Below are 10,892 nucleotides of genomic sequence, written 5' to 3' on the forward strand. Positions count from 1 at the left end.
GGGTGAGAGAGAGCGATTGAAAAAGAAAGTGTGTGTGAGAGAAATGGAGAGAGCGGAGAGAAAGAGAAGCGAGAGATAGACAGAGGAGGCGAGGGAGGGGAGGTAAGATAGAGATACAGCGAGAGAGAGAGAGAGAGAGAGAGAGAGAGAGAGAGAGAGAGAGAGAGAGAGAGAGAGAGAGAGAGAGAGAGAGAGAGAGGAATAGAATGGACGGGGATAGAAACCGAGACAGCGAGTAAGAAGCGAGTGAGCGAGATAAACAGTCTTATGATAGAGTGAAAGAGCTAGGCGATAAATATTGTGCGTGTATGCCTGCGTGAGTGCGCGCGTGTGTGAACGTTGCAACACAGCTTGGACTGTAGTATGTGTCCGTAGTACACGGTGCGACGATGAACGACTCTAGCACATGACGATCAATGGCATCGTGGCAACGCCAGGCCGCCACGTCTCGCCATTGAAGGCCACTGCAAATCGTAGTTCACTGTGGTTCATGGTGCTCTTCGTTGATTCCTAATGGACACATACATGCGGCCCAAACAGCGTGCGTAGAGCGTTTCTCTACGGCAGAATAAACGGAGCTAAATGAGTTGTTATATGAAGCGGGATCATGTTTGTCTACGTGAGAACACAGGGTCCCATGTGGCCCCCGATCCGCATTAGGTTGTGAGGCGATTGCTAACCCTCTCCAGTCGCAAGGTTGCACGTAAATATACTGAAGCCAATATACAACGTACGCAGGTCGGCCCGTCAGCGTGCGTACTGATTCCTAAATTAGTGGCTAAGCGATGCGGCATATGATATTTAATCGACTGTAATGTAGTAGAGTAATAGTTTGTATATAGTAGTAGATCTAGAGGTGTAATCGAGTAATTCGTGTAGAGTATTCATATGGTTATAATAATAATAGTAATAATAATAATAATAATGATAATAGTAGTAGTAGTAGTAGTAATAATAATAATAATAATAATAATAATAATAATAATAACTAGAGCACTCGGAGAGCGCAGACCTCCGCCAAGGCAGCTGAATTATCTCACTGTAAACAATTTTTAATAAATTAATTAATTGGATCCGGATCACCACGAAAATGTAATCAATTCTAAGTTACCTCATTTCTGACCTATCCTGAAAATTTTATTAATTAATTAATTAATTAATTAGATCCGGTGTACACAAAGAAACCCACAAACCAACAAACGCCGGTGAAAACATAACCTCCTGCAAACCCTTTGGCGGAGGTAATAATAATAATAACAATAATAATAATAAAAGTAATAATCTATAGGCCTATCTAGTGATAATCGCTTAGGGGACGGCCAGCCCTGTGGAAACTATTGAATTTACTGTGTACGTTCGTTAGTTAGTCAAATTTCATCGATAAATCGCGTTAGGATGTAACAAAAAAATATAAAGTAGACACATTCGGCACGTTGCAGGAGCCGAAAGAGCGAACATGGTGGGCGGCAGGGTGCGCACGCGTGGATAGACGATGTCGCCGCGCTCGCTAGGCGATCTCATGCGCAGAAATGCAGATCGGCGGAGTGACAGATCGACGCAACGTGCAGAAGATCTTCGACCTCGAACTTCAGCAGGAGAAGGAGCGCACGGTGCGGCGGCTGTTTCGCACGCGCCAGCGCTCGAAGGTCAACGCCGAGATTATCTTCTACAAGCGAGTCGCCTCCTATCTCATCTTTCCCGGCATCGGCGCGTTGTCCGTCGGCATCGCGCTGGCGACGATGAGCTACATGGGCCGAAACGCGCGGCTCTACCACCACAAGATGTACGCCATCATCGGGCCAATACTCTGCGGCATCGGCGCCTTCTTCTGCGGCGCGTCCTACTTCATGTACAAGTATAAGCAGACGGGCGTCTTTCGGCGTCCCGAGCTGGTGCACTCGCGCTCGAGTCTGTCGCAGGCGAGGCAGCAGCAGCAGCAGCAGCAGCAGCAGCGACCACTGAACATGTCGAGCAGTCTGCCGTGCATACACACGGCGACCGGCTTCCATCACCTTCCTGTCCTACCTATTGATTACGCAGAGCCGTGCGCGTCCGCGCAGCCGCACATGAAGACGCGTGGCCGAGCGTTCAGCGCTAGCTGCGAGCTGAGCGAGTACAACGACCGAGCCATCGAGGACGCCATGTGTCTGTTCATCGGGTAAGGAACGCGCCCATCGCTTACTACACGCCAAGGAGCTAAATATATAGCTATAGCTATATATATATATATATATATATATATATATATATATATATATATATATATATATAGCTATAAGCTATTAAATATTATATAATATATACTACGCTATAGTTATATTTAGCTCCTTGCTAACACGAAATTTGCGAGCTTAATCATTGTAGCCAATCTAATCTGTCACGTGAACGTTTCTCACCATTATACGTGTGAACAGAACACGAGCTTGTGTCTGGTTATACAACACGTATGGACAGAACACAGGCGCTTGTGTCTGGTTACACGTATGGACAAGTAACACAGGCGCTTGTGAGTCCGGTTACACGTATCGAACAGAATACAATGCTTGTGGTCTGGTTACACGTATGAACGGAAGGCACAAGCTTGTGTCGGTTACAACACGTTATGAAGCAGAACACAGCGCTTGTGTCGGTACAAGTAATGAACAGAACACAGCTTGTGTCTGGTTACACCCCGTATAACAGAACACAGGCTTGTGCCTGGTTCACGTAATGACAGAACAGCAAGCTTGTGTTTGGTTACACGCGTATGTACAGAAACACAAGCTGTGTTCTGTTACACGTATGACGGAAGCACGAGCTTGTGTCTGGTTAACACGTATGAACAGAAACACAAGCTTGTTGTCTGGTTACACGTATGGACAGATCACAAGCTTGTTCTGGTTACACTATGACCAGAACACGAGCTGGTGTCATATTTAGCATTAACGTGCAACGCGGAATCAAGCAAAACGCTGATTACAGACGCTGAGGGCTTAATCACAAAAGTGCAAATTAAATATTTATAGCCTAAATGCTATTTAACGTGGCCGCTGCACAACTGATTACTACATTTAAGCGAGGCAATCATTTATACAGAGCAAAATACTTGTCATTCCACAATACGTTATACAACTCGAGTTAAGACGGATCGTAATCAATGCCCTCGTAACTTTGCGTCATTGAATTACAACACATGACGATATTACAAGATCCTTTTGGCTTTTTAAATTAATAATATAGAACAGTTCACCCTCCGAATGTATAGCTCAAAGGACACACACATCTGTGGCGTGCGGAATCAAAGTGTGTGTTTTGCAGCAAACTATATAACGAGAATCGGTGGAACACGATTGAGTGGCGCCACCCAAGTCGTTCGTAATCGAATACTGTATGAGCTATTATATCTAAGAGATCATAATTTACAACTCATATTATAAAGGCGTAATTGAATAGAACAAGAACCCACATAAAACATTAAAAGCGCTAATTACAATCACTAGTACGTAATGGAACCCACAAATCAACTAATAACCTAAAATTAAATGAAAATATACCCTAGAACCTAGTAGTAAATCGATCCCTTTGAAGAGCAAAAAACCAATTATTGTCGACATCTTATCAGCTGTTCTCTATATTAATTCGAAAAACGATGTACCTTCGTTTTGTGGTTCATATTAGCTGGACCTAGACCCTACATTTGGGATATGAGATGTGCACCACACCGGGTTTTTCAAGAAAAAACACATTCTTAGCTCGCCTTGCACATGTCAAGCTGAGCTATAGGCCGCTAGGCCGTCGCTCCGAACTCCAGGTACCACCCCAAGCTATTAACGTCTGCGTCCGCTGACCGTCCGTCGTACGTCCTGCCGTACGTCCGTACGTCCGTCCCGTCCCGTCAACGAATTTGGCTAGCGGTCAAACGGACTAACTCAGGAAACCGTTTGACCCAAATTTTTGAAATTAAGAGTACCGAAGTGTGACGGTCTTAAGCGTGGTTGTTTCTAAGCACAACATCGCCGTGGTCTCTTACAAACATCAGATGTCCCAACTCTGCGTCCATAAACCACGTTAACCGTTGCGCGGTGAAAATGTTGTCGCGTACGCCTCCTGGTAACACATACGAGTGGTGCGGCTGCAGACAGCTGTAAAGCATCGGTAGCAAAATCGTTATGGTTCTACGTTATATACGTTTAAGTGGTCTAAAAAAACAATTTAAATTTATAAAATTAAACTGTCAAATAATTTGTTAAGACTTCAGCATTGATATTTACAATCGGTACACGAAACACAACACTGCCAGTTAAGTGTACCACGCGTTTAGTAGCAATGAAACAGACATGGGTAGTTTTAAGGCCATGTAGGATTTCGTTGTTCAATGCCACCGGCATCTGGTGACGTCATCACTGACACTTTTGAGTGACGTCGGACTTACTATTGGGTATAGTTGTTACTGCTCATGCTCCATGATTAAAACGTCCCTATTTTTGGAAGCCACCGCGCATCGACGATACTTTCGAGCCACATGGTAATTTTTTGGCAAAAAATGGCAATTTGCCATAGTCAGTTCAGGTTCAACGAATTTTTGCTCAATTTTTGGTATGTGAATGCAATAAGGGCTAGGGTTTGAAATATTAAAAAAAAAAACAAAGCAAATTAGGTAGGTTTTTAGCAATTATATAGCATGATTAATAGGCGCACGCAGATAACAAACAGTCTGTGGTGCAATCACACTCGGTCTGGTTCGTTTTTACAAGATTTCATTGACCAATATCTTTAATGCCGAAATTCCTGCTATGAAACAATATTAGTGATTTATACTATTATTATTATATTATTATTGTTAATGATATAATGATTTATGCTAAGAGAACTCAAAGCGGGTATAGGTATCTACCGTCCACAAATTGTGAATTCATTTTGGTTTATAAATGATCTAAATAATTTATATACCAGTGCTTCGAAATACGTTGTCCGTTGTCCGAGACAACCACAATTTGCGCCAGGACAACCTAACCAGTCCGCTGAAGACATTTGGTCCCGGGTGGAGCAAACCAAAGAAAAAATGGTGACGACAAACCGTTCACTTTATTTGATGTTTTTCCTCCAAGTGGTTTCCAAGAGGCAACTAATATAGCCTGGCCCGGCCACCGCCATTAATCTAAATGGTGATGGGACAAGCGAACGCATACCAGCTGCTATGTTCCAACACTTCGGTATATGTCAGGTTTTTCTGATTTATGAGAGGTGAATTCGATTTGGGAACCAGCAAAACCCAGCCAAGTTCAACCGCCTGACATTTTGGTATTGTTTATTCCATTATTATTTATTTTGAATTTTTCCGAAGGCTCTTGCCCATGGCAAAACATAAACAACAGTGGGGATTCATGTTGATCCAAGAAGTTAAAAAAAAGAGAATTGTCGTAGTTCAGAATGAAGGCCTGTAACATTGTAACTCAAAAGTGCCGGCAAAATACCATCTCCATGCGATCTAAACATTTTCAAAAAATCTTATTTGGGGGAGGAGACCCCATACAGGGTACCCCCCCGCCGCTTTGTTTAACCCCCCTCCTTGAATCCTAGATCCGCCCACTGGACAATTACATATCTTGGGAGGCATGAGAAACACATGAAAAACAAAACATGTCGCCTTTTCGCATAGCACCCAAAAAACAAAGATTGGCAGAAGAAGGTAGCGGAGCCGTAGGTTGTGGGAGAGGGAGGCGGAGGAGCCATTAAAATATTAAGTCATCCACGTATGTTGCGCAGTTCGCTGATTTTGGCCCCCGCCTTGTTCAAAAAAATCCTGGCTACGACCACTGTTTTTGGTGTTTTTCTGACCATATTATTATGTGATTGCAAAATCAGGAAGATTTGGGGATATTTTCTGGGACAAACAGAAATTCGTTGCGGACCAACCTGATTTGATGCCTGGGTTTGTCCGCAGGACAACCGGACATTTTTTTTCTTATTTCGAGCACTGATATATAATATTATTTCACTTAATATAATTAAACAGTGGAATTAATAATGGTAGGAGCATAAATTATAAGGGAGTATATTTATGAGGAGGTTATATTAGGTTTCTTCTCGCTTTTATACACTGTACGATTGAGTGCGTGTGCTCAATTAAACTGGACTTCTTTTCTCCATCCACCAGAGATTCCATTTTTGTTCTTGTTGTTGTGGTGGCTAGCACTGTGTCATGGTGACACTATTCATATTCATTATTATAGGAAGATATTACGTATCACTACAAGCATTGTAATTCGTCAAGTGTAAATCCGCTCTTCCGTTTTCAACTTCATATTAAAGTTACCGAGAGGCGTCTGGGACTCTCGTAAGAAGTTAAGAGGAATATTGCGAGGATTTTTTGATTCTCCAGTAACATTAACGGATCGTTTCTGTCAGCGGTTAACGAAGGTTGGAAGTTAATGTTAAAGGGACTGAAGTGTTCAAGACGTAATTGGTGTTCTGACAACGGGCCCCTGATTTTCAGCGAAGAAAATTGGGTTTATGGCACTAGTTTTGGCTGAGAGCCAGCGGTGCTTCTCGAGGTACTCGGATAGAAAGTACATCTCTGTCCTTTTCGTGTGTCTTTCTTCGTAATCCGCGTATACCTGAAGGAAGTCCATCAGGGGCCTGTTGTCAGAAAACAAATTTAGTCTTAATCATTGTCTTAAACAATGAAACTCTGTTTTGTCTTGTAGACGAATTGACAGAAACAGGATTACAGAAAAAGTTCTTCCATAGGAACGCAGTGTAATAGAGATATGAGATCCCGCTGCTAACAAGAAAAAAAATACGTACAACAAAAAACAATTGATTAGGAAACCCTCAAATTTTTGTTTCTGAGTCGACCTCGGTCAATCTCTGCCTGCTGCCTTACAATCCCTCACGCATCACTGCATTTCGGATCTAGCAAAAAAACCACCGTAAATCTGCGCTCTTCTGTCGGCAGGTGATATTCGAACGGTAGGGAGCGCGTCAGGTCAGGTGTTCGCCCTACAGCGCTGGTCTTCCGCCCTCACATGTAAGTAGCAGCGACACGCCGATGACAGCGGTGCCGCCATCTACTGGTGTTTAAAAACGTGTAATCGTCGAACGGGGTTTAATCTTCGTCCGTGTGCTTGTGTGTGGAATCCGTTTTGGTTGTTGCGGCTGCTATGCCTACCATGAGTGCTGCCCTCGTGGGGAATGCTCCACATATCGTCTCTCTGTGAACTCCTACTCCCTTCTCGCTTTCTCTCCTGTCTTTCTTCTTTTGGCCCTAACCATTCTTGGTCTAGCGCCCCGTCTCTCTTCCCTCTCACTCTCCCTCTCTCCCTCCGCTTCCTCTCTCCTCCCTCCATACTCTTCCCACGCTCGTCTCTTTCTTTCTCTCTCTTCTCTCTCTCGTCCTCTCCGCTCTCTCTCTCATCTCGTCTCTCTCCAGCTCTCTTTCGTGCCTCTCTCGCTCTAATCGATCTCTTGTCTCTCTCGTCTTGCTGCTCCTGCTTCACACTGTTTACATCTCCAATCCTATTCAACAGCTCCGATGGAAAACCAACACACTCACTAATACACCGTTTTCGCCTCACTCTCTCTCTCAATGTTACCACTGGCTAAGCAATGCAATGGACACAGCAGTCCAGGCCTTTTCGTTTTCCGCGTTCTTCACCACACGCTTACATCGCTCGGCAAACTACCATCCACCATGCACCCTCCCTCCTCCGCTCTTTCCCTCCCTCCTCAGCTTGCGTCTCGTCCCAAGCGCATCCCACCCTCTCGATACGAGTGCCCCTTGCGCAACAACCCCACACGCAGGGGCATGTGTGCCATAGTTAGTCGTCGATGAAATGCGGCGCGTGTGCCTGGCCCCACGCCTACTCTCCGTGAATTGCCGCAGATCTAACCAAACCCAGCAACTCGTAAAGTCGCGCCTCGGTGGCCTAACGTAGACTGTCTGTGTGTGGTGGATATACGCGGACCAATGCCGAATGCTTCGAAGGCTATCGGCGCTAAACTGTATATCTATATGCGGCGCGAGCCCGACGCGGCGCGTGCCCTCCCTCCCTCCCGTCCTCCTCCATCATCTCCCTCGCCTCCCCTCCTCCCTCTTTCTCTCTCTCTCTGCTCTCTCTCTCTCGTCTCTCTCCTCTCTCTCTCATCTCTCTCTCTCTCAGCTCGGCTCTCTCTCCCTCTCTTTCTTTTCCTCTCTTCTTCCTCTCTCATCTCCCTTCTCTCTTCTCTCTCCGCCTCTCTCTCTCTCTCTTTCTCTCTCTCGTCTCTCCCTTATCTTCTCTTCTGCGTTTGTTCACCTCTCCATCTTCCTCGTTCAAAATCATTAACGTTTGGGAAGGCATGTTTGCATGCAGCTTCAACAAGAGCCTCCTCCTCGTCTCTTGCAGTCTCCACCCGATCAGCTGGGTGCCAGAATTCCCAAGATCGCCACGACGAAGACCGTGCCGCTGTGGGCAAGCTACCTCCCGCCGCTTCGCTCCATGCTGCCGCCGGAGCAGCGCGGCGCGCCACGGCCGGCCAGCCCGCTGCTCCGTCGCCTATATTTCAGACCGGATACCGGCAGGGAAACAGCGACGGAAGTAGACAGGAACTAGAGTGTCCCCGCATAATGTGGCGCCGGCGAGTAACTACTACTGTCGCGTGTAGCGTGGCGCCACTAGTAACTACTACTCGTCCGCGCGTAGGTGGCCGCCAAACTAGTAACTACAACCCAGTCGCGCGTAGGTGGCCCACTAGTAACTACTACTGTCCGCGGCGTAGGTGGCCCACTAGTAACTACTACTGTCGCGCGTAGGTGGTGCCAACGGTAGCTACTGTCGCGCGTAGGTGGCGGCCGCGAGTAATATCGACTGTCGCATCGTAGGTGGCGGCGCCGGTGTGCGCGGTTTTGTGCCGTGAGTGTGCGCCAATTAAGATAGGGCATTGACGACAGAGGGCGCCGCGGAACTGCGTGTAGGCGGTAGCAGACGCTGTCACAACCCCTGCATCAATGACAGAGGGCTGCCAATGTCTGCGTGTTATACAGTAGTAATGCCGTCGCGTCCGATGTCAGAGGGCGCCACGGCTGCGTGTAAGACATCGCGGGAGCTGTCACCACTCAACGAGCTTAGGTGAGGTCACAACCTGTCGTTAGCGGCACAACTGTATAGAACAGCCACGCTGTCTATAAAGATCGCTTTCGCATTTCCCTAGAGTGACCCCTCATCATACAGGTTTGTTCTGTACTTGTGTGGTACGTGTGAGTGTACGTGTGCGCGCCGGTTCACGGTGTTGTGTGTGTGTGCGTGCGTGCGTGCGTAGCGTGCGTAGCGTGCGGTGCGTGCGTATGATAGGGTAAGAATGAATAGCTCAATGCCAACTGACGTTCAGGGTAGCTGTGCTGTTGCCGCCAGTATCTCCCGCACACCCGGGTTTTTAACATGTTAGAAAACGTTTTCAGATGCCAGTCAGTGTCTGAGAGACGGCACAAGAATTATCATTATTCCCGCCGGAGAGACGTTCGGCGACCTTTGATTTCGAACGTAGCGAATAAAAAAATAATTAATTGTTTTTCTTTTGGTAGCGGTTCGCTAAACATCGCGATTCACGAATTGGTTGTTCGCTGCGCGGAAAGATCTGTTGTTCTTACTGGAACGATAGCGAACGGATCGCGTGTCAGTTTACGCATGACACAACTGTCGTTGGCCGTGAACGCTGCGCGCTGGGTGAGCGACGCGGCAGAGAGCGGCACTGCTCTGACACGGAAATGTTCAAATGTGGTAAGTGTGCGCGGATGAGTGAGAAAGTGTTTAGCGACGCGTCGCTCTCCGAGTGGCTGAAGTCCGACGAGCATGGGACACCTGCAACGCCAACACAAATGCACTGCCATTACGTAGTTTGCATTAGGGATGTCTTTTTGTTTTGTTGTCGTTGTTTCTTTCAACGTCGCCCCGTGGGGAGGCGCCGAGACGAAGCACAATGTCACTGCACACGATCTTTCAAAAGGGGCGTTCGATCATTAAGACGCATTTGAAATCTACTTGGCCAACGGGAGAATGTCACGCGCGAAGACGCACCAATGTGAATGGACGGATGGGTGGGACAGACGGGTCCAGTTGTAGATGGATTATATATACGGACAAATAGATGGCAAGCGGTTTTGGGAAGTCGCAGTGGTGGACAGATGGATTGGATGGACAGACAGACGGAGAGTGTGGGGTCAGTGTGGATGGAAACTGAATGGACGGTGGGGTAGAGGGTTTTTGTGGTCTGGTGTAGACAGATGGGATGGATAGAAGGTTGGAGTTACTGTGGATGGATGGATGGATCGACAGATGAACGGAGGGGTTTTGTCCAGTGTGACATGAGGCTTGGGGTCCGATGTGTAACGGACCATACTGAAGAGGTAAAGGGTCTAAATGTTCTAACATGTCAGATTGATCCCACGATGGGTGGGGAGTCCCTTTCATAGGTGAAAGACACCCGCACCCCTGGGGGTCTGGACAAGGCGGACAGGCCTTAATAGGGGGAGACTACCGGGTCATACGGGTGGCCCGCCCCTCTTGGACGCTATCTTGTGATACTAATGTAGAAAATCCGGCCATCGCGCGGATTTAAATCCTGATGATGATTAATGACGATGATGATGAAATTGTTTTGAGTGCTGTAAGCAGAGCCTATGCAACCAGCTGTTTTAGCACTGGCCATTGGTAAAGCTGAAGATGATGATGAGGAAGGAGGAGAAAAGTATTTGAGTAGCGTAGATGTAGTCGTAGATCGTTTTCTGTTGGGGAGGAGGATAGTGGAGGTGTGTCGGGGGAGGGCGCGGTGAAGGGGAAACAGGGCAGAGTAGGAGGGGAGAGGAGGGCACGCCCCTAGCTGCGCTGCCCCGGCCACGATCGCGTGAACCACAATCGCGTGTCCGGCTTGGTGGG

The 10,892-nt window shown here is 47.0% G+C and overlaps 1 protein-coding gene across 1 annotated transcript in view; it reads left to right on the forward strand.

The window, feature by feature from the left end:
• The first annotated feature begins 1,740 nt into the window (after positions 1–1,740).
• Positions 1,741–10,892, forward strand: part of LOC106809538 — a 26,833-nt gene continuing 17,681 nt past the window's right edge. Inside the window, exon 1 of the mRNA XM_014812635.1 lies at positions 1,741–2,158. Coding sequence (XP_014668121.1) covers positions 1,749–2,158 — 410 coding nt within the window. The 5' untranslated portion in view covers positions 1,741–1,748. The remainder of the gene's footprint in view (positions 2,159–10,892) is intronic.

The sequence above is a fragment of the Priapulus caudatus genome, unplaced genomic scaffold (assembly GCF_000485595.1).
Source record: "Priapulus caudatus unplaced genomic scaffold, Priapulus_caudatus-5.0.1 Scaffold362, whole genome shotgun sequence".
Classification (NCBI taxonomy): domain Eukaryota; kingdom Metazoa; phylum Priapulida; class Priapulimorpha; order Priapulimorphida; family Priapulidae; genus Priapulus; species Priapulus caudatus.